Genomic DNA, 25578 nt, shown 5'->3' with positions numbered 1-25578 from the left:
ATTAATCAAAATGCAGGTGCCCCCAAAGAGGTCAAGCCACCCGGGCCCCCAAACGATGGAAAATTCCTAGCTTCGCCCCTATGACGATTGCACCCTTCATCTGTTGTAATTCTATTGTGACTCTTGAGTACATTAGGTCTATAAAAGAAAATCCTCGTTGACTGCAATGAGTATAAAAAAGACATGACCTTTATGCTCTGAAACATCACAACGAAATCCTGACATCTCTAGTTCTGAGCTATAAAACTGTAGGAACTGTTCAAAGTATTTCTTAAGAAAAAAAGATCATATGCTTTAATGGTGCATCAGATGCATCTTTCACTAATCGAGTCAGAAGGCTATAAAATGTCAGAGGCAAACAAAGATCTGAGAAAATTATATCACACGAAAGAAGATTGGCAGATGAATGGAGAAATCTACAAAGGGAGAGAACTGAGGCAAGAACCATGAAGATCAACGCTAATTGAATAAAAGCAAGTCCAGGGTTCACTAATAAAAGACGTCAATCAAATTTCCCTAAGACTTCATTTGAAATACTTTCGTCTAGAAACTTGTCGCCACAAACAAATGTCCATTATAATTACTGAAAAACAATTGTAAAAATGGAACGTTTATTAGGAGCCTAGTAAATATAAGATTTAAGAAATTTAATAGGATGGAGAATGCTAAAATACAGTGATAGCAGTACGCAACAGCTACCCCCGTTGATTTGTTTCTAGGCTTTATATAACTTATTATGTTCGGAACCCCGCCCCCCACCTTTTTTAGCGGCCCCCGAAAGGGGAAAAGACGCTATTAGTTTTGTGCGAAATGTCTGTCCGTCTGTCTGTCCGTCCCGTTTAGATCCCGTAAACTAGAAAAGATATTGAAAATCCGACATCACAATATTTTAGACCATTCAAAGTTCTGATGCAACGGCTACTTTTTTTTTTTTCTGAAAGCGAAAAATCTCATTTCTAAAATCAGTTATGCAAGCAGTTTTTTAAAGAGAAAAAGCTAATTAGTATGCATTATAAGTTAGACCTAATTTAAAATAATCAGTGATCTTATAAACTTCATTTTTCTGAACATTTTTTTTTATTGCGGAATTTTTTATTTTTTTTTATTTTTTTTTGAGGATTCGAATAAGACATTGATTAAGTAGCTAACACTTCAGGATTTATTTCTGTGGATTACTTGTGTTTCTGTGTTTTTTTTGTGATTCTGTGGATTTTTTTGTGTTACTGTTTAGAGTGGACGGCGCGAGGGTTGTGTAGTAAAGTACTGTGTAGTTTGTAGTGTAGTTATCGTCTCCTTTCTGTCTCTGTACTTGTGATAAACCCTTGTAAAAATGTCAGTTAAGACATTTTTTATCGAAAAAAAGGACCTGGATGGTGGACTTGTCCACGCCCCAGGTACTTTGCTTCTAAAGCTGTCAGGCCAAGGGGCTGTTAAGGCCACTATGGCGAGCCTAATAGAGTGCCTGAAACTAACACCGGACGAAGTGAGTTCTCTCTATCGCTTCGAGAAACCCTTTGTCTGGTTCCTGGTCCCAACATCCGCCCGAGTGAGAACCCGTATACTAGGGAAATCATTCGGGAATGATAAGGACTTCAAGGTAGATGTCTGTACCTTAGAAGACGAAAAAATCAGGGTTACCCTTCACTGGGTAGCACCAACCATTAACAAATCAAAGATAGGAGAAATCTTTGGAGCCTTTGCAGAAGAAGGCTCCAAGATAGAGCCAATCAAGCTAGGCAACTCAGATAAGTGGGCGGCTTGGATCAAACTCCGCAAACAGACTGAACTCCCCCATTATATTCAGTTACGATATGAGGACGATCCGAGGACCTACAAGGTCCTCGTGACCATCCCGGGACGTAGACAACAGTGCTGGCATTGCGGACAGGATCAGCACTGGTGAAACCAGTGTCCAAATAGGGCGAACCCCAGACGGGACCAAAACCCCACAGAAGGTGCAAAGGAGGTAGGAGGGAAAATCTCCTATGCCATGGCCCTTAAAGGGGAGGGAGAGAAAAAGCAATCCGAGATTGATCAACAGCTAAAAAAAGATGGCTTCACAATGGTTGAAAGCAGCAAAGGAGGGGAAAAAAACAAATAGAAGCTATGGGAGCTACTCCAAGTGGTCTCCCCCCACCTAACAGCCCTGAAAACAAATCTAAGCAAAGTAAAAAAATTAAAACATCCGGAGGGGCAAGTTCAGCACCCACCACCCCAACCAAAATAACAAGAAAGAGGGCCCTCTCTCTCTCTTCCTCATCTGAGGATCTAAACGAGGATCCCCGGGTAGAGGAGGAGAAAAGAGAGGAAGAACAGTTCAAGCTCGAGCTGAACTTTCCAGACTCCCCGTCAGTGCTAGTCATAGATGAGGGCGAGGACCCTAACACACATTCAAACACATAAACAACAAAGCAACTCTTAAAGATAAAATGCATACACACACAATAGAATAACAAACACGCAAACCAATCTCACACACTCATGGCAGACATCAAAATTTTGACACTGAACATCAGAGGGCTTAACAATAAACACACATACATAGCACACCTCACAAGGAAATACAAGCCAGATTTTATCTTTCTGCAAGAGACCAACACACAGTTAGAGTACAAGGCCAAAAAAGCAGTCTCTCTTATGGGCCTCAGGGAGGGTTATTTTAGTTTAGGTAGAAAGCCACGAGGGACAGCCATTTTACAAACATCCAATAGGTTTTCAACCACACACTCATATCAAGACAATAGTGGGAGGATAGTAATAATTAGGACAATCTCACAAAAACACACATACACGTTAGTCAACATTTTTGCACCCGCTCAAAAAAAAGAGAAACACGAGTTTTTTGGAATGCTAAGTGACATTCTACACACTCAGTACGCAGGAGAAAATTTGATAGTAGGGGGTGATTTAAATTACATTGATTCCCAATTAGACAAGCAAAACACAAACACAGAGGGTCCTACTCCTCATGTAACAATTAAAACGCATGACTATTTGGGGGGAGTCATCAAGGCTTTCCGGTTAGTAGATGCCTATAGAGAAGTAGAGGTCACGGGCCGGGTCACCACGTTCAGGGACAAGGCACACCAAATAGAAACACGGATAGATAGAGTGTATGTGCCAAGGGCGTGCGAAACAAAAAGTGTAACACATCTCGTAGAGACGTTACAATATACAGACCACAAAGGAGTCTTAGTGGAACTGCTGAACCCAAAACAAAAAAAAAAGAAAAAACAAAAAACACCGATCTGGAAACTTAACAACGACCTCCTAAATGACCCGCTCTATTTAAAAACAATCGCAAACCTCCTCAAAAATATAATACATGACTCAAACACACCCCATTTCAAAGTCACACAAATATGGACGCTAATTAAAAGCTCCATTAAGCAGCAAAGCCAAATACTGGCCACACTAGTTAACTCAAAAAGGAAAAAAGAAGAGGAAAGACTTAAAAATGTACTAACACACGAAGAAGACGAAGCAGCCAAAACACATATACTAACACAATTAGAAGAACTATTTAACTATCAATACAAAGGAGCGGAATTGAGGTGCAAAAGTAAAAAAAATAACCGAAGGGCCTAACAAACTTTTTTTTATCAGCAGAACAAAACATTCAAATTGACAGAACTATTGACAACATTGTTGATAGTAAAGGAGAAACTATACACGACCTGGACAAAATAACAGACACATTTACGAAACACTTTACTAATTTGTATGACAAGGAACAGACGGACGACAACGCACAAAAAGTATTTTTACAGAACTGCAAAGAAATACCAATGACAGAACAGATAGAGACAGACGCTCCCTTTACGCTAGACGAACTGAGGGCTGCTTTAGATACAACACAAAACAACAAATCCCCTGGCCCAGACGGTCTGACGTTTGAATTTTACAAAGCCTTTTTTCCCCAAATAGGACCCCTACTATTAAATCTATACAGCGACATGTTAGTGACAGAACAGTTACCTAGAGATTTCAACTTAGCATACATCACACTTCTACCAAAAAAACAAGAAAACAACACCTCACCTAGCGACTTTCGACCGATCTCACTTCTAAACATCGACTACAAACTCCTGACGAAAATGATTTTTTTAAGACTAAAACCCCTCATACCACACTTAATAGGACAGGACCAATACTGTAGCAACCCAGACAAAAACATCGACGAACTTAACCATTTTTTAAGAGACATTATATATTACTGTAAAGACAAAGACTTGAAAACAGCCCTCTTTTCTATTGACCAGGAAAAAGCCTTTGACAGAATAGACCATGACTACCTTTTCAAAATACTAGACAAGACGAAGACAGATGGAAGAATGAAGAAATACATAAAGCTAGTTTACACTGATGCCACAAGCAAACTCATAATAAACCAAACCCTTAGTGGCAGTATCCCTATTAGAAGATCTGTTAGACAAGGGTGTCCCCTTTCTCCCTTTTTATACACCCTTTGCCTAGAACCCCTTTTAGAAACCATCAGGCTAGATAGTGGAATCACGGGGATAAAAATCCCAGGCCCCACGCCCGTAGTTAAAGTTAAAGCATACGCTGATGACACCACCCTTTTTCCCTCCTCATAAAAAAACATAGCCGCAATCATAGATAAGTTTATTCAATTTGGGAGGGCAAGCGGGTCAAAAATCAACATAAATAAATCTTGTATTATGGGATTGGGCAGGTGGGAAATCCCCTTAAACATCCCCTTTAACCTTAAAATAGAGAAGGAAATTAAAATATGCGGCATCACGTGGACAAGCAGCCCAACATATTACCACACACAGCAGTGGGAAAATATTTTAAAGAAAACCAAAAACACACTTAAAAGATTTCATTATACAGCAACTACTATATTTGGTAGAGCAATACTAGTAAACAAGCTGGTCATCCCGAAGATAGTTTATTCAGCAAACATCACAGAACCTCCACCAACTTTTATACCAAGCATAAACACAATCATTAGGAATTTTATATTTAAAAGCACTATCAGAAACATTAAACACACAACACTTATACAAAACAAAGAGGATGGGGGGATAAACTTACAGGACATCAGAACCAAAATACAAGCACTTAGATTAAAATACATAGGACAAGTAGCCAAGAACCCAAACAATTTTTCATTAACAATATACTACTACGGCTTAAGGTTAAATAAAATAATTCCAATAAAAAATGACACCCCACATCACTTTGGTACAAACACACATCCATTTTACAGATCCATATCAAGAATACTCCCCGGCAATGAACATCTAATACACAGTAAATTAAAAGACACATATACAACACTTAAGAAACAGTTACAAGAAAGATTATTCAATAGGATCAAATGGAGTAGAGAGTTAGGTGTAATAGATTTCAGAGACACTTTTATAAATCTACACAGCAAACACATTACACCCAAAGCTAGAGAAATAACATACAGACTAATCTTCGGGATGACCCCTGTAGGAAGTAAGAAAAGAAATGTACACACATGTGTTTTATGTCACACAGATAATGGTAACAATGAAAGCCATATGTTTTTAAAATGTAAAATATTTGATAATGTTAGATGCACTATGAAAGTCCTACTAGAGGCAAACTGTAACACCAATGTTAATCTTAACCTAGCTATTGTTTTAAATAAATTGCCTAAAATCAAAAGTAAGATGATTCATAAATTTAATCTAATAATAGTGAGTGAATACAGAAGTCTTGTGTGGCACAGTAGAATTAAAGTTGTTAATAACAATGTATCTTTAAATCCTTATAATCTAGAGTTAATATTTAGAAAAATAATTGAACATAGAATTGATAACTATACTGGTTAGATAGAAATTGTAATTATTGTATAATTTATTGTCCTTGATTAAATTGTCAGACCTCAGAGATAAAAATCTAAATACTGTAATCATTCTGTAAAGTTACTCTATTGGTATTATGTCAGTTAGTTTAAGTGCTTATGCGAGTGTGTGAGAGTGTGTATGTACCTGGGTTAAAGAGAGTTTGGGCTGAGAGATGCGGGATAGGAATCAAATTGAACTTTATTTATCAATTTTATTATTATTATTATTATATTTTTAAACCCCTCGTAATGAGAGAAAAAAGAATCCTTAATCGACACCCCTATCCTGAAATAATTTACACATGACCCTAACAGAACCCTGAACAATTGTGATACAGCAGTACCTTTGCTTGGTTAACTATCCCAGAGCGATTCTAACAGACCCAAGGGCCACCTTAATGATGCTAGAGTAGCCCTCTTACATCTCAAGGAGACCTTTAAAAATTGTCGTGAGAGGGATTAACCTGTTCCCTGATCAGTCTTTTTTAAATACATAAGGCATACAGGGCAGCTGTATAAAACCTATATTAGCTTGCCTTGCCTAATTACTTGCTACTACCTGGGAACATAGCATTGCTACAAAGTCAATTTCCGGAAAGATTGTTAATGTTGCTGTGCAGCTTTGTTAATGAACTCATTTATGTAGAAGATTGTTACTGTTAAAGCAAAAATACTGAGGCTACTTATCAAGGAAGTCCTTTTTCTCTGTATTACTTTATAGAAAAGATGTTGTTCTGTTGTGTAAAATTAAATATTATGATATGTCTACAATACTATTTGACGAGACAGAATGGAGGCTTAGGATGAAATCAGTCACTTTTTCCTCTTCGTACTACCACCAAGTTCAATACATTATGTCCCCTTTAGCCATAAAGTGACAATGACAATGCCAAGTGCTTAAAAGGAAACATAAACTAATTGGATACAATTACACTACAGAGTTCTTTTTGTTTCGTTTCTTTTTTTTTGGAAAATGTCTACAAGATAAGATAACTTAAATTCAGTTTGACTACAATTGACAACCTTAGCGTTGTCAAACTAGTGGATATTAAATGAATTGTAATTTCTTGACCACTCATGTTTTAATTTTATTTTTTTGAAAATGACTACAAATTAGTAGAAATTAAATGAATTGTAATTTGTTGACCACTCATGTTTTATTTTTAATTTTTTGAAAATGACTACAAATTAGTAGATATTAAATGAATTGTAATTCTTGAAAAAAAAAAAAAAAAAAGAATCAGAGATTGATTAAGTAAAAAAAAAGAAGAAGAAGAGATTGAGCCTTTTCAAAACAATTAGATCAATTATAAGACATCAGTTAGGCCAGGGGAGGCGCGGTGGCTGAGCGGTAAAGCGCTTGGCTTTCGTACCGGGGGTCCCGGATTCGAATCCTGGTGGAGACTGAGATTTTCAACTTTGGAATCTTTGGGCGCCTCTGAGTCTACCCAGCTCTAATAGGTACCTGACATTAGTTGGCGAACAGTAAAGGCGGTTGGTCGTTGTGCTGGCTACATGACACCCTCGCTAACTGTAGGCCACAAAAACAGATGAACTTTACATCATCTGCCCTATAGACCACAAGGTCTAAAAGGGGAACTAGTTAGGCCAGGTTCACATCTAACTTTACTTTCACTTACACCTATCCTTTGATCTGCGGGACCGTTGGGGCACTACACAAGATCTGTTAACCTTCTTTCTCCATTCTTATCTCTCATTTGTCTTTGATATAATTTCATTTGGATGTTCTTTGTGAAAATATTGAAGCCTGCCTGGGTGGACCTTTTCGGGGGCCGATTTTGAGTTTGTTTTTATTTGAATTTAATAAATATGTCACAATTGAAAGATGAACCTAACCTACTTTCATTAGCCCGTGAATTAGTGTATCTATGAACCTGACCTACTTTCATTAGCCCGCGAATTAGTGTATCTATGAACCTGACCTACTTTCATTAGCCCGCGAATTAGTGTATCTATGAACCTAACCTACTTTCATTAGCCCGTGAATTAGTGTATCTATGAACCTGACCTACTTTCATTAGCCAGTGAATTAGTGTATCTATGAACCTGACCTACTTTCATTAGCCCGTGAATTAGTGTATCTATGAACCTGACCTACTTTCATTAGCCCGTGAATTAGTGTATCTATGAACCTGACCTACTTTCATTAGCCCGTGAATTAGTGTATCTATGAACCTGACCTACTTTCATTAGCCCGTGAATTAGTGTATCTATGAACCTGACTTACTTTCATTAGCCAGTGAATTAGTGTGTCTATGAACCTGACCTACTTTCATTAGCCAGTGAATTAGTGTATCTATGAGCCTGACCTACTTTCATCAGCCCGTGTATCTCTTACAATGACATTACACGTCCAGCTCCTTCCCGAACACCTCCAGGCTCCATTCTTGTCTTTTTACAAAGCTTACATCAACTCTCTCTGTCTGTCTGTGTGTTTATTTGTCTGTCTGTGTGTTTTTCTGGCCAAAAGTTTGTCTGGCCAAAAGTTTGTCTGGCCAAAAGTTTGTACAAGTTATTCACACTAGGATCAAGCTGAACTTTTGCACAATTATTTCTTTTACCTGACAACGCAAGAATCAATAAAAAAATACATGACAATGTGAACCAATTAATTAATTAACTATTGGTAATAAATTATTTTGTTTGGTATCTCAAGCAAGGGAAAGAAATAGTACTTGACTGAAGTGGTGGTATAAGCTGAATAAGTCCCCTTTTTTATGTTTAGTGAACATAAACATGAACTAGGAACAATAGAGCACTAGATTATCTTCCATGTTCATAGACTCGTCGCTCGCAGAGTGTTTACCGCATTGGATTGAGAAGCCTGAGAAGGCTTTAGTCCATAAGTTTGAATTCAGGTCGTTCCACCCCCCTTCTTTTTAAAATACATTTAAAAAGCGATCTCCCAGATACCCCATTATTTCTACCCCTATTCTTTCCAATAGATCATAGCGTATTGAGAACGTTAAAAGTATAAAATTGCGCTAAACAAAAACAATTGGTAAAAAATACTTCTAATCGCACAGATTTATTATTATTAGTCTAGATCTATTACAAATGTATTTACATGACTGATCCAAACTAGTTGATACATTTATTATAAGCTTTTTTTTTTTTTTTTTTTTTTTTTTTTTTTTTTTTTATTGTTTGTTTGTTTTTTAGATTATATTTCTTTATTGTGCTTTTTTTGTTTTGTTTTTGTTTTTTATTTTAATATAGGAGCATAATTTTAAAGACCGTAATGCTCCCCCTCCCTCCACCCCGGACAAAAACAAAAAGTTATTCCCTAGAACACTCTATGACTCATCTTCAGTTTCTCTATTTAATATATATATATTTGGGCCGTGCCCGTAACATTGTTGGAACTTTTAATCTTAATGTACAGTATTAGACACCGAATACATTTCATCATAACAACAGCTTCAGGCCTAGAGGAAAAATTGCATTTTACGAATGCCCCAATTGAATGCCACATTCCCGTTTCCCTTTCTACATTTATTTGTATTTTGTTGTCTAAATAAAAAGAAATATCAATTAGGGATAATTTATTGTAATAATTTATCTCACTTTTTTTAATGTAGCGAAATGACAATAGATCTAGATTTATCTTTTTAATGCTATTAAGATTTAGTTTTAATTTTTGTTTACAGTGCCATTACTTTCTCTCTCTCTCTCTCTCTCTCTCTCTTGCTCTCTCTCTTGCTCTCTCTCTCTCTTTCTCTCTCTCTCTCTCTCTTGCTCTCTCTCTCTCTCTCTCTCAAACATATAATATAATGATAGAGTAACAAATAAACAGGGATAGATAGTAGATAGATAGTTAGATAGATAAATAGATAGATAGATAGATAGATAGATAGATAGATACATACATACATACATACATACATACATACGTAGATGCTTAGATAGATAGATAGATAGATAGATAGATAGATAGATAGATAGATAGATAGATAGATAGATACATACATACATACATACATACATACATACATACATACATACATACATACATACATACATACATACATACATACATACATACATACATACATACGTAGATGCTTAGATAGATAGATAGATAGATAGGTAGATAGATACATACATACATACATACATACATACATACATACATACATACGTAGATGCTTAGATAGATAGATAGATAGATAGATAGATAGATACATACATACATACATACATACATACATACATACATACATACATACGTACGTAGATGCTTAGATAGATAGATAGATAGATAGATAGATAGATAGATAGATAGATAGATAGATAGATACATACATACATACATACATACATACATACATACGTAGATGCTTAGATACATAGATAGATAGATAGATAGATAGATAGATAGATAGATAGATAGATAGATAGATAGATAGATAGATAGATAGATAGATAGATAGATAGATAGATAGATAGATAGACAGATAGATAGATAGATACATACATACATACATACATACATACATACATACATACATACATACATACGTAGATGCTTAGATACATAGATAGATAGATAGATAGATAGATAGATAGATAGATAGATAGATAGATAGATAGATAGATACGTACATACATACATACATACATACATACATACATACGTAGATGCTTAGATACATAGATAGATACATAGCTATGTGTGCTATGTGCATGTATTTCTGCTTGACTGACAACCTTTTTGTTTCTATGACAACCCATCTAAGACGTAAGAACCCCCTACGTACAAACATTTTAACTCCAAGACTCTGGACTCGTGTTTGCAGTTATGCCAAACTCATAATACAAACAGCTAGTGCCATGCGGAGTGATGTATGTCTGTGTGCGTGTAACGAGCTCTGACAGGGGTAGGCCCACTCCCAGCACCCACCATATGGAGGCTAATGTATTGTGATAGACAGACTGTGAGCACCAGATAATAATGTCAACATAATAAACTGCAGGTTCCGTGATGTATTTTGGTTTATGCTTTTAAGCTAGTGCGTTATTTTGAAGAACCGATTGTCCACCTCGTGAGCTGGTCATGCTGATAACGGTAACAGAAATCATTTGCTAATTGTTTAAAAATAGCTACGTAAAAAAAATATAGACTGACCGTATTAAAGAGGTGTCCAGTACAACAACATAATTTCATCAACTTAAACAGAGTGCAAGGGAAAGGTCAAACTGACTATAGTCTCTATTAATGTTGTAAAGGAAGGGTCAATCTGACTTGTAGTAATGTCGTAAGGGAAAGGTCAAACTGACTATAGTATCAGTGGAACCAATAGTTCGTTGCAGCGTCGTAGAAACCTGTCACGAGCTATTGGTCTGCACTACGCACAGGTAGTGACGTCGCAGGTCAGTATTGAGGCCTGCTATAACGACTGGTCTCGCCTAAACCCACTCTCAGTTCCACGTTGAAGTGAGTCACTGACAATGCTGGAGCCCTTTTTTTTTTCTCTTTTCTTTTGTCTCTTTTCTTTTCCAAATCTTTTTTTTTTCTCTCATGTTCTTCATTGTTTGTTCTCTTCTATCTCTTTCTTCTATCTAACTTTTAATTATTTTCTACTTTCTCTTTCTAATATATCTCTCTCTCTTTCTAATCTCTAATCTATCTTTTTTTCTAATCTCTCTCTCTCTCTCTCTCTATATATATATATATATATATATATATATCTCTGTCTCCGTATATGCTGACTAAAACGCTACCTATGTGCTCCAGACAAGAGATAAGATAATGAAATGAAATGAAATGAAAAATGGCTTAAATCTGTTCCGCTTTATTCTTCATTTATTATTAACTCATCTTTATGTCCTGTCATTATTTAAGATTTCAACTCGTGTGTATACGTATGTGTGTGTGTGTGTGTGTGAGTCTGTATGTATGAGTGAGGAGTTCTTTCTTGTGTCTGACCTCACATGAATGTTGAGTGTCTTCCTATTTTAGAACTCATTTTATAAATTGTACTTACTATTAATACGTAAACACGTGCACACATACACGCTCGAATACAGAGAAATCAAGCATACACACATAGCTATGAATTTTCCATCATTAAGGGACCCGGGGGGTTTTGCTCTTTGGGGGCCCCTGCATTTTGCATAATATTTAATATTTAATGCATAACATACATACATGAATACAGAGAAAACAAATATACACACATATACACATAAATACAGAAAACACATACACACATAAATACAGAGAACACGCACATATACAAATGAATACAGAGAACACACACATACACAAATGAATCCAAAGAAAATACACAAACACACATGAGTACAGAGACAATACACAAACACACATGAATACAGAGACAATACACAAACACACATGAATACAGAGACAATACACAAACACACATGAATACAGAGACAATACACAAACACACATGAATACAGAGACAATACACAAACACACATGAATACAGAGACAATACACAAACACACATGAATACAGAGACAATACACTTAGACACTTTTACTCATAAATACAGAAAACACATTTACAAACCTGATGCTGTATGACCTTCCCCTTACATTGACTTTAAAGTCATTTTCTCAAGATTTAATTCAACTGTTCGTTTTAAATTATGAATTTTTTAAATCCTCTATCATAAAAAAGGAAGGTTGAGTCTCACGATCTACTTCCGGTCTAAAATTATTTAAAAGAAAATGGCGAATCATTTAATTTTAAAATGTAAGTGTCAGCTCAAAGGATCTCTAAGAAGCATTTATTTCTGCTTCCTGCACTTGGCTTTTTTTTTTTCTAGAGCCCAGATTTCCATTAAGATCGACAATTTCATAATAAAGGTCTAGTTCTTTAAAAAACAAAAACAATCCATCCAAGATAGCCATATATTTTTTTAAAGAATGCGCAGTTTATTGAGAAAATCTAGACCATTTTCTATCGCAGTGCATATTCAGCGTGTACGCATTGACTTTTACTAGGATACATGGTAACATTCTGACAAGATTGACAGTTTAGTTATATGATTACAATTAGATTAAATTATGTTTTTTTGTGTAAATTAGCTATTAACGTTTTTATAAAAAGAATGTGTAACTTCATAGTCTAACCCAGGGGCGGACTGGCTATATGGGCATTCGGACAAATTCCCGGTATGCCGGTATCCGAATGGGCCGTTAGGACCAGAGTAAGCATCTTCTATTTTGAAATCACGTCTGTATTTTATAAGATAAGGGCCGCATGTATGCCACTATTACATTGTTAAATGTTTTATAATTTTCAGGGGAAGTGGCCCCTGAGCGAAGTAGTTGGGTTTTTTTCTTTTAAATCTACTCTATTAAGGCCTATTAACTTAATTTAACATATTTCCGAAATAATGTAATAGCCTACATCCGTAGAGCTTCATCCTTTTAGGGCCTATACACTTTACGATTAAAAAGCAACATAAAGCATTTATTCCTTATAAGGACGTAGTGTCCACTGTAAGCTTGTGTACAGCTATCAATACATTATCAAATTTAACACAATGATTTTGACGACAGGTAGACCTAGAGCTGGATGTCCATCATATAATATACAATTTATGGGCCGCATGGTATAGAAATGCCCGGGCCCATTTGGATACCCAGTCCACCCCTGGTCTAACTACATTTTAGTTCAACTTTTCCCAACGGTAATGACAATTAAGTCGCTGAGTAGTAATGTATACTTTTCAGGTGGTTTTTTTTCATGATTCTGAAGTCCATTCTCTCAGTGAACATATAGGTAACACAAGCTAGAGCTCAGAAACCCCACCAGAGAGATTTTTTCAATTATTTCGAAGAGCAATGAAAACAAGCGTTATGTTTATTATAAGGGACCCATATCTCAAATAGCCTAGGGTTGAGGGCCTTCTAAAATCTATATCCGGTCCTGCTGAAGACTTCGATCTTATGGGGAACCGCTTCTCATATAGTATATGTAGGTGTATATATAAGATAATCCTAGTTGCTAACACAAGTTTGTATACTTTTTGACCACTCCATGAATGCATATAGCGAACTCTGGCTGTCTGGTCGTGTGGTATATACTTTGGACGGTCGTCTCAGATGTCACATCCATTGGTTTCTCTCTTTTTTTGATTGTTGCTATTTTTGAGGAACTAAATCATTTTCAGGTAGACTCAAACTTGCATCCATTTTGTTTGTCTATCATTGTTCCATTTTGTTTGTCTATCATTGTTCCATTTTGTTTGTCTATCATTGTTCCATTTTGTTTGTCTATCATTGTTCCATTTTGTTTGTCTATCATTGTTCCATTTTGTTTGTCTATCATTGTTCCATTTTGTTTGTCTATCATTGTTCCATTTTGTTTGTATTCAAAACCAAACACACATTTTAATGTTAGTGATAGGACACTAATTACACAATAAAATGTAATCCTAAAACCTATAGACAATAAATAAAAAATACGTTTCAACATAAACACGCATACAGATTACAGAACATACAAAAGTTTCATTGTTTTTACAAAACAAAACAAAAATGAACAAAATATCTTGTGGCTAAAATAGTTCACGCTAAAACGGCCTGTACCAAAACGACCATAGAACCAAATTGGCTGCGCAAAAACATCCTGCCTCGAACTGGAGCTATTAACGAACGTGTATTTAAACTGCTGTTTGTCCTTTTATTTTTATGGTGTTTGTCCTGTTTTATGGTGTTTGTCCTTTTTTTATGGTGTTTGTCCTTTTTTATGGTGTTTTTCCTTTTTTATGGTGTTTGTCCCCCAACCCCTTTTTTTTGGAAATGTATTTTGTTGAAAATGAATTCAGTAAAAAGGTAAAAAAGTTAGTTGGCTAATATACAATAAAGCATAAAACAACTAATCCCTATTTCAGTGGCGTGGCTAAGGTAGGTTGGAGGGTATCCAAATTTGAAAATTCCCCCGGATCCCCATTTGAGGGGACCCCAAATGAGTGTCCAAATTTATTTTTTTTACATTAAATATTAAGCCAATGCCATGTTGTCTTACTATTCAAGTTGTTATGTAAATTAATGACCATTTTGCATGTATTACACACATTAGACTAGTGTGTTTATTAAGTACATTATGACTGCTCATTGACTCTTTATCTGACTATATGACTGCTCTTTGGCTACTTATATCTGACTATATGACTGCTTTTTTACCACTTTTATCTGACTATTTGACTGTCTATATCTGACTATATGACTGCTATTTGACTGTCTATATCTGACTATATGACTGCTCTTTGGCTACTTATATCTGACTATATGACTGCTTTTTTACCACTTTTATCTGACTATATGACTGCTTTGACTGTCTATATCTGACTATATGACTGCTATTTGACTGTCTATATCTGACTATATGACTGCTCTTTGACTACTTATATCTGACTATATGACTGCTATTTGACTGTCTATATCTGACTATATGACTGCTCTTTGACTACTTATATCTGACTATATGACTGCTCTTTGACTACTTATATCTGACTATATGACTGCTCTTTGACTACTTATATCTGACTATATGACTGTTCTTTGACTACTTATATCTGACTATATGACTGCTCTTTGACTACTTATATCTGACTATATGACTGCTCTTTGACTACTTATATCTGACTATATGACTGCTCTTTGACTACTTATATCTGACTATATGACTGCTCTTTGACTACTTATATCTGACTATATGACTGCTTTCAGAGCGCGTTTGTTATTGTTCGTGTGCTTATATCTCATCATTGAAAGATTTCCGAGTCTCTGTGATCGAGTGTCGCACATTTAAAGAAATATTTTCAGTATTGCCAAGTCTCGCTGTATCCCGCAGTGATCTCTTGCGTGGTGTGGAAATATTGTCACCTGGCTTTTCCTGTCTAGACTTTGCACTTTTAGTTTTCAAAGTTTAACAAACAAAATGTAATTGATGATCTTGGCAATATCTAGTTCTAGATGTTTTGTAGAGATGATAATGTCATTATCTAGTTCTAGATCTTTTTTTCTAAAGATAATCTTGACATTTTCTGGTTCTTGATGTTTTCTAGAGATGATAATGTCATTATCTAGTCCTTGATCTTTTTCTAGAGATAATCTTGACATTTTCTGGTTCTTGATCTTTTTCTAGAGATAATCTTGACATTTTCTGGTTCTTGATGTTTTCTAAAAATGATCTAGACATTATCTAGTTATAGATGTTTTCTAAAGATGATTTTTTCATTATTTTTCTCTTGATATGGGACAAATATCTGCAATTATTATTCACTGACTTTTCCGGAGTTTGATTACATTCTCTTTCTTAACATCAAAAATAATCATTTCACGATGTGGACGACCATAGAGTTTGATTTTTAACATTTAAATGTGTACAAATCTAAACGAGACATACAGACAACACAAACACATTAGCGGCTTTTTGTTCCCCTTACTAAATTGGCTAAGAAGGCACACATATACAATATAAAATCTTGCCCGATAATTTTGAACACTCTCCAATCTCATAAGTGATGCACTTAGCGGGCGTGGCCGGTGGGTAAAGTTAAACAAGTTATACAACATAAAGAGGTTTGACGTAGGTTTCATGGTCAAATTTTGAGTTTTTGGACAGATGTTGGGGGAAAGTAAACAAACGTCAATATGTCGTAAACTTTCCCACATCCTCCAATTAAGTGACCCCCCTAGGAGGACGACTTAGCTAATGGCTTCATCAAACGATGTCGTTAGTTAATTCATCTTTCCAGCGATTCGAGCCCGAGCCACTAATTGACTGACACAGGTGGTATCAATCCCTACCTTTTTAATCATAGTGTTTCAGTATAGCTGAGTCTCAGCCAAATGGATATCTCGTCTCGTTTATATCCAGTCTATATCCAGTGCAAGATCTATGCATCATAATCATGACCTCGTAGCAAGATAATTTATTTCAATCTTATCTTATAGATGATCATTATCATTACAAAGGTTTCTTCAAAAGAGAAGATAATTACGTCCTACGCATTTTGATGTGTCAATATAGTCATGTATGTTAATCAATGACTTAAACTCTGCTAAGTCGTTGGTTTTTCTGACTGACTCAAGCAACCCATTCCATGCTCTAACAGCACTAGGCAAGAAGGAGTACTTGTACTATTGTGTCCTAGCGTATAGAATAAGAAATGTACCTCGATGTCTTTGTGTCTTTCTGACTATTTTACTAGGTTTTGTTTTTCTATTAGTAAATTATGGGTCAGTGTTGTATGTCTTAGAGCTACTTTACTTTGAAGTTTATATTTACGGAGAAATACTGTCGAAACGATCTCACTAACCTATATATTATGCAGAACTTTTTCTCATAGATGATTTAGTTGATCGGACAATGTCTTCTTTCATTAATTATCCCACTTGTGGTCTGTAGTAAAATAGATATCTTATTATCTTAAGTGTAATGAATTAGATATTTTGTCTATAGATTTAAACATTTTAACAGTATTTATAATGATAATATTGTTTTATAACATCTATCAGATAGAGGGCGAGAAAGCCAATAAAGTATACATTTGATGCTAGCTTATAAATTATACATGCAAGAATTAGACATAACTGAAACGAAAGAAACAGTGACTACAATTTGAAATAAAAGATTGGTACCTGGCATGAGCTGGGGGAAAGTAAAGCCGTTTAGTCGTCGTGCTAGCCACTTGACACCATCCTCGGCCAGATGACCTTTCCATCTCTGCCTTATAAATGGCAAGGTTTAAAAGGTGCACCTTTATGGCTAAGGGAACCACAATTAACTCAGTCTACCTAGAGCTAATCTCGATCCAGGCAGTGTTTGGAAAGGATTATAGAAATGTTCAAATATACTGGACATTAGGTAGACACATTCAAACTAGGAATGTGTGCATAATAATGTTAAGAGTGTTTGAAGTAACATATGACTCCTATTGGTGAGAGACTCATCTCGTAGTGATATATTTTCAACACTGCCTTTTTTTGTTGTTGTTGTTAAATGACATACACCATACATGTCTTTGCAAGTTTACAGATACATCTCTCTCTCTCTCTCTCTCTCTTTCTCTCTCTCTCTCTTTCTCTCTCTCTCTTTCTCTCTCTCTTTCTTTCTCTCTCTCTCTCTTTCTCTCTCTCTCTTTCTCTCTCTCTCTTTCTCTCTCTCTTTTCTCTCTCTCTCTCTTTCTCTCTCTCTCTTTCTCTCTTTCTCTTTCTCTCTCTTTCTCTCTCTCTCTCTCTCTTTCTCTCTCCCTCTCTCTCCACAGTCATCACGTCCACACACTTTTCTTCGATTTAAAAGGGAAGTAAATTTAAATATAGTTGAGGCGTTGAGCAAAAAATTGAATTATCTCGCTTGTTAGAGTCAACTTTCTCAGGCGTCACTTCAGAAATATTTTTTTGACCGTTCTTTTCTGATGGATGATCTTCTTTTTCTCGTATTTCAAAATGTCAAAATTCACGGCTTCACGCGTTTCCAAGTCACATTCTTTGAAGGAGCTCTTGGGGATGTCTTTATAGCACTTGAAGATCATTACGTCCTCGTCAAAACGTCCTGCAGGGGGATGACATCGAGAAGATAGTCAGTAGCGCATGTCACTGGACAATGCATCCATCACTGACCAGGCAGCCATCACTGACCAGGCAGCCATCACTGACAAGGCAGCCATCACTGGACTAAGCAGCCATCACTGGACTAAGCAGCCATCACTGGACTAAGCAGCCATCACTGGACTATGCAGTCATCACTGGCCTAAGCAGTCATCACTGGACTAGGCAGTCATCACTGGACTAGGCAGTCATCACTGGACTAAGCAGTCATCACTGGACTAAGCAGTCATCACTGGACTAAGAAGTCATCACTGGACTAAGCAGTCATCACTGGACTAAGCAGTCATCACTGGACTAGGCAGTCATCACTGGACCTGGCAGTCATCACTGGAGTAGGCAGCCATCACTGGACTAAGCAGTCATCACTTTACTAAGCAGTCATCACTGGACCTGGCAGCCATCACTGGACCTGGCAGTCATCACTGAGTAGGCAGCCATCACTGGACTAAGAAGATATCACTGAACTAGGCAGTCATCACTGGACTAGGCAGTCATCACTGGACTAAGCAGTCATCACTGGACTAAGCAACCATCACTGGAATAAGCAGTCATCACTGGGCCTGGCAGTCATCACTGGACCTGGCAGTCATCACTGGACTTAGCAGTCATCACTGGACTAAGAAGCCATCACTGGACTAGACAGCCATCATTGGACTAAGAAGCCATCACTGGACTAAGCAGTCATCACTGGACTAAGCAGCCATCACTGGACTAAGCAGTCATCACTGAACTAAGCAGCCATCAGTGGACTAAGCAGCCATCACTGGACTAAGCAGTCATCACTGGACTAGTCAGCCATCACTGGACTAAGCAGCCATCCCTGTACTAAGCAGCCATCACTGGACTAGGAAGCCGTCACTGGACTAGGAAGCCATCACTGGACTAGGAAGCCGTCACTGGACTAGGAAGCCGTCACTGGACTAGGAAGCCATCACTGGACTAGGAAGCCGTCACTAGACTAGGAAGCCGTCACTGGACTAGGAAGCCATCACTGGACTAGGAAGCCGTCACTGGACTAGGAAGCCGTCACTGGACTAGGAAGCCATCACTGGACTAGGAAGCCATCACTGGACTAGGAAGCCATCACTGGACTAGGAAGCCATCACTGGACTAGAAAGCCATCACTGGACTAGGAAGCCGTCACTGGACTAGGAAGCCTTCACTGGACTAGGAAGCCATCACTGGACTAGGAAGCCATCACTGGACTAGGAAGCCGTCACTGGACTAGGAAGCCATCACTGGACTAGGAAGCCATCACTGGACTAGGAAGCCGTCACTGGACTAGGAAGCCATCACTGGACTAGGCAGTCATCACTGGACTAGGATTCTGAAGATTAAAAATGAGTACAACAAATGTATCTACCACGCAGACCCAGTCTCAAGCTGCAGGTTATTTATACTATATATTTTATGAAATAACTTTCTCTTAATTTGGCTATGTATAGATAGCATGCGTTGTTTCCAACAGATTGTTTCTGTCTTTTTTATTGTAAACCCAAAGTTATGATGCTCTACATTTTAATATATTCTTTAGTATTACAAATATTTAAAGATGTTTGTATAACAGCGAATTGATTGGAATTTACATAATTTAAAATAGCGATTACAAAATAAACATTTAGAATTAAAAAAAAAATCTTTAGTATCTATTTTTAATTTAAAATTGTTTAGTTGTTGTTTTTTTGTTTGTTTCCTTTCGTTGTGTCCATCAACACATGTGTCTAGATGAAATATGAGTGTTGAAAGAGGCATTCTTGTTAAGATGAAAATGTCTGGGATGAAAAGGTCTCTCTCCTGTATCACGTTAAAACACTAGTCTCTGTGATGCGTTTAAACACTAGTCTTTGTGATGCGTTTAAACACTAGTCTCTGTGAGTGTCTAATGAACCAGAAACTTCTAATACATTCTTTCATCGTCTGCTGGATGAAGTGGAGATATAGTTCAGGGTGGATCCCTGACTCCCCATTGCTTGTACGTTTGCCCCCCCCCCCCTTTCTAACATTCCTCCCTCCTGGTAACAAATAGGTGCAACGTTACCTGGTTATCTAACCAGTAGATTAGAAAGCACGCCCCCCCCCCCTTCATCTCATGGTCTGAACACACACAAAAGAGAATGACTTTCTCATAACAGATAAGCAAACAACATTTACCCAAGTAGTTGATAGATTTGCACTGGTATTTTGACATTTAGTGATGTCTGTGTTACAGTAACGTTTGAGAACTGCTATTTAATGTATATTCATGTTTTGCGCTTTTGTAACACGTACAGTTCAAGCACTTCTTTGTCCTAGTGAAATATATTTGTATCTTTTGTAGGTCTTGTTGTCTGAATTTATTATGATGATTTGCGTCTCCATGTATTACAGATATTATGCTAAAAAAAAAAGATTATATCAAATGACTCTGTCTGTCTGTTTGTCTGTCTGTCTGGTAAAAAGTTTGAACACGTTATTCCTCCCAAACCCATCCTCAGATCAAGCTAAAACTTAAAACAGTTATTTATTCTACCTTAAAAAAAAACATGAATGATTTTTTTTAAAAATAACCAATTAGTCAATTAATTATTTTGTTTGATATCGGAAATTGGAATAACCTTCTACATGCTTGAGTGATATAGTTGTAAAAACGGAGCTATTCCCATTAGATAAGATGGTGTTGTTTTTTTAGAGGATTTAAAAAAAAAATTATTTTTATCTGCAAAAAAGAGGCTTTTATTTTAGTATGATCTATCTGTACATCTTTTGTCCATCCGTTAGTGTGTCTCTCGTATTTAGAGCATATTTCATAGCATGTTAAAAACAGGTTTGTACTTATATTTTAAAATGTAACTTTTAAATCTTTTTTTTTTTTTTTGGTGCTTTTCAAGTTTGTATAGCCTATGTTGGCTACAATATCTATTAATATTAAACTTTTTTTTTTTTTTTTTTTGGTCTTATCCACAGAAGGTTTCCGTCCAGTGCTCGGCTCTGCCAGGCCAGAGACATGGCGGCACACACTGGTCAGTACTCGGACTCTCCATGGTCTACCCTCAGGCCGCCGTACTCGCCTACCCTCATTAATCTGAACCAGAATTACAACATGACTGCCAACAGCCTTACCGAGGTAAGTGTGTTAGGACAAAATAAAGTTTAAAACATGGGCGACTCTCTGCTCACTGCCAACGTGGAAGCATTATGTCTTTGTGACTAAGTGCTGTCTGAACAAGGACGTTGAGCGCTACTCCTCCTTTAATGCTCTTGCAAAGAAACTGTCTTACTGTTTTGTTTAGCCTAGTGTCTCCATGCTATAAGTCTTAATGATATTTCTCAAATAAAATGGCCTTGACAAATCAATAGTTAGAAAACTTTATACTGTAAGTATTTAGTCTCGTATCTCTGACTCCCCGCCCAGACTCTCCTGATTCTAACCAGTATGTACCTTGGTGTGGTGCAGCCAGAGGCGGAACTGGTCAATGTAAGTCTTCACACAGTGATAGGCGAGACCTTCACTTTTTCTTCCCTAAAGGAATCCAGTGAACTCATCTTTGACAAGCCTGGCACGCCCTCGTAAGTAAATACATCTATACAATTAGATCCGTATATTTTATTTTTAAATTATTATTTTTTTATCAAGTACAAGTGTCCACTAGATTTGTGACTAGCTTTGCGACTAGATTTATGACTAGAATGGTGTTGTTTTGTATGCATAAAGTCATGAAAACAATGAGATTACTATGGAACAATTGAGATTTTGGTGTGCGAATGATATATGACTTAAAGGTCAATGTTGAATGATGCATACATTAAAATACAGCCATTGTTTGTCTGATAAAAGTCTTAAGCTGTTTGTGTTGGCGAACTTGTACGTGTCAAGATGGGGCGGATCTGTGTGAGTCATGTGACCATTGACCAATACGTGGCAAGATGGGGCGGATCTGTGTGAGTCATGTGACCATTGACCAATACGTGGCAAGATGGGGGACATGCCAACACTACTGTCTATTAATTTTTTATATTGAAATCTGGATGGTCATGTGGTTGTTGCTAGGTAGAGTTATCAAGTTGGATGGTTCTTTTTCGTGCCTTAATGAAGACTATTTGATTGACCATTATCTCTAACTACAAATGCTACCTTATGCTACCGTTATGTAATATGTAATCATCATTTATTTTTTTCAGCTTTTATGTTTACATTTTTATTAAATGCCTTGAAATAAAGTAATCTGGTCTAAAATTTCTCACTTGTACAAACTAGTCTCAATAGTTCAACATTTTCTAATACTCTGTCTAAATATGCTATTTCTCTAGAAAAGGTCAGCCCGTTCTGAACGCCATGACTGTCAAGCATATGTTGCAGCGCAATGATGACACACCCAGGGCCGTCCTCAACTTGTTGTGCAGCGGGTTCTTCCCAAAAAACTCCATCACCATCTTCTTCTTCAACAACATGTACGGCGGGACAGAGTTTAAGAACCGTGACAGTAAGTTGAGGATTTGCTAGAAGATTCAGAATTTCAAATTTCAGAATTTCCGAAAGTGTGTCTCAGCATCGCAAGTCATTGTCTTGTTTGATTTGTTTTAAAAGTGTGTCTCAGGATCGCAAGTCATTGTCTTGTTTGATTTGTTTTAAAAGTGTGTCTCAGGATCGCAAGTCATTGTCTTGTTTGATTTGTTTTAAAAGTGTGTCTCAGCATCCCAAGTCATTGTCTTGTTTGATTTGTTTTAAAAGTGTGTCTCAGGATCGCAAGTCATTGTCTTGTTTGATTTGTTTTAAAAGTGTGTCTCAGCATCCCAAGTCATTGTCTTGTTTGATTTGTTTTAAAAGTGTGTCTCAGCATCCCAAGTCATTGTCTTGTTTGATTTGTTTTAAAAGTGTGTCTCAGGATCGCAAGTCATTGTCTTGTTTGATTTGTTTTAAAAGTGTGTCTCAGGATCGCAAGTCATTGTCTTGTTTGATTTGTTTTAAAAGTGTGTCTCAGGATCGCAAGTCATTGTCTTGTTTGATTTGTTTTAAAAGTGTGTCTCAGCATCCCAAGTCATTGTCTTGTTTGATTTGTTTTAAAAGTGTGTCTCAGGATCGCAAGTCATTGTCTTGTTTGATTTGTTTTAAAAGTGTGTCTCAGCATCCCAAGTCATTGTCTTGTTTGATTTGTTTTAAAAGTGTGTCTCAGCATCCCAAGTCATTGTCTTGTTTGATTTGTTTTAAAAGTGTGTCTCAGGATCGCAAGTCATTGTCTTGTTTGATTTGTTTTAAAAGTGTGTCTCAGGATCGCAAGTCATTGTCTTGTTTGATTTGTTTTAAAAGTGTGTCTCAGCATCCCAAGTCATTGTCTTGTTTGATTTGTTTTAAAAGTGTGTCTCAGCATCCCAAGTCATTGTCTTGTTTGATTTGTTTTAAAAGTGTGTCTCAGCATCCCAAGTCATTGTCTTGTTTGATTTGTTTTAAAAGTGTGTCTCAGCATCCCAAGTCATTGTCTTGTTTGATTTATTGTCAATGTGTGTCTGAGCATCCCAAGTCATTGTCTTGTTTGATTTGTTGTCAATGTGTGTCTGAGCATCCCAAGTCATTGTCTTGTTTGATTTATTGTCCACGTTTCGGACGTCTCATCAGATATAAGACGTATTTACGTTCTAGACCGAAGTTTGATGCAGGGAATAGAAGCCAGGAGGTTAGTGTAACGATGGGATTGTGTGGTAGAGACACTGTTGTAAGACATTGAATAATATCTTCACATTAGAATATGCCTGATCGTTCAAACACCATCGTAATGCTAGAGATACGTGTTTAGTCTAGAACTTGGAATCACTACAATGAGGATTTATAAATAAACGATATAATTAAATTTTAGTACATTTACAGCAATCAATGAGGCCTCAAAACAGGCATCGCTTTTACGTATATTCTCTCCCCCAATTTTTAGCACGCATAGAAACTTCCTAATATCGTCTCAATTTTAAACCAACTTGTAAACAATTGTCCACTACGGCCTTGCTGCACAGTTCTTCTATGTTCTTGAAATAGACAAACAAACAAGTTAATTTTTCAAACCATGACCTTGACGCGTACATTACGTGTCAGTCAGAACTTGGGACTATCATGACGACAGAACTTGGGACTATCGTGACGACAGAACTTGAGACTATCATGTCAGTCAGAACTTGAGACTATCATGTCAGTCAGAACTTGAGACTATCATGTCAGTCAGAACTTGAGACTATCGTGTCAGTCAGAACTTGAGACTATCATGTCAGTCAGAACTTGAGACTATCATGTCAGTCAGAACTTGAGACTATCATGTCAGTCAGAACTTGAGACTATCGTGACTACAGAAGCGAATCCAGGCAAGCATATTATATGTGTTTACATCCTGTCCAAGAAACACAAGAGAGTTCTATACTTCACCCTCAGACGTGCTCACATTTTGCGGTCTATTTGAATATTTCTAAACTTCAAAGCCACCGCACACCCGGAAGAATGTTTACAATGACAGCAAAAGCATTGACTTCAACATACAAATTGTGTTTGGGGCCATATTTTTAGCTACCTGGAAATAGTTCAGAGGTTCGATTCAATGGCTTCGATTGGAGGTTGGGGGGGGGGGGGGGAGGGGCGTGCGGTGGATGTGAACTTTTTTTTTTATAACAATTGACTTTTTTCGTTTCGGAATAAACATTAGCTTGTGGGAGGTCCCGAGTTCGAGCGATGCCTGCCACCATCTCGTGTCGCCCTGCAGAAGATATTGCGCTAGATCGGAAGGTCTAGAGGAAGGTCAGAGGCGTATAGAAGGAAATACGTTTCATTGGTTGAAATTACAGTTGTAATAATAACGTTAACGTTTAGAGGAGACTTGGTGTTTGGGGTGTTGTAGCGACTTCACTGACTTACCACACCGAGTGACACAACCTCTCTGGACTTCATTGACTTACCGCACCGAGTGACACAACCTCTCTGGACTTCACTGACTTACTGCACCGAGTGACACAACCTCTCTGGACTTCACTGACTTACCACACCGAGTGACACAACCTCTCTGGACTTCACTGACTTACCACACCGAGTGACACAACCTCTCTGGACTTCACTGACTTACCACACCGAGTGACACAACCTCTCTGGACTTCACTGACTTACCTCA

At 37.1% G+C, this 25578-nt stretch overlaps 1 protein-coding gene across 3 annotated transcripts in view; it reads left to right on the top strand.

The window, feature by feature from the left end:
- The window catches only part of LOC106063107 (uncharacterized), a 323308-nt gene that overhangs the window by 261260 nt on the left and 36470 nt on the right, over positions 1-25578 (top strand). For all 3 annotated transcript variants that reach the window (XM_056019554.1, XM_056019553.1, XM_056019555.1), the window contains 3 exons: positions 21407-21566; positions 21855-22009; positions 22751-22923. In XM_056019554.1, coding sequence (XP_055875529.1) covers positions 21447-21566; positions 21855-22009; positions 22751-22923 — 448 coding nt within the window. In that variant the 5' untranslated portion in view covers positions 21407-21446. The remainder of the gene's footprint in view (positions 1-21406; positions 21567-21854; positions 22010-22750; positions 22924-25578) is intronic.

This window comes from Biomphalaria glabrata, chromosome 2, assembly GCF_947242115.1.
Source record: "Biomphalaria glabrata chromosome 2, xgBioGlab47.1, whole genome shotgun sequence".
Lineage (NCBI taxonomy): Eukaryota > Metazoa > Mollusca > Gastropoda > Planorbidae > Biomphalaria > Biomphalaria glabrata.
The sequence above is the reverse complement of the archived record's forward strand: the minus strand, read 5'-3'. Positions and strand labels throughout refer to the sequence as shown.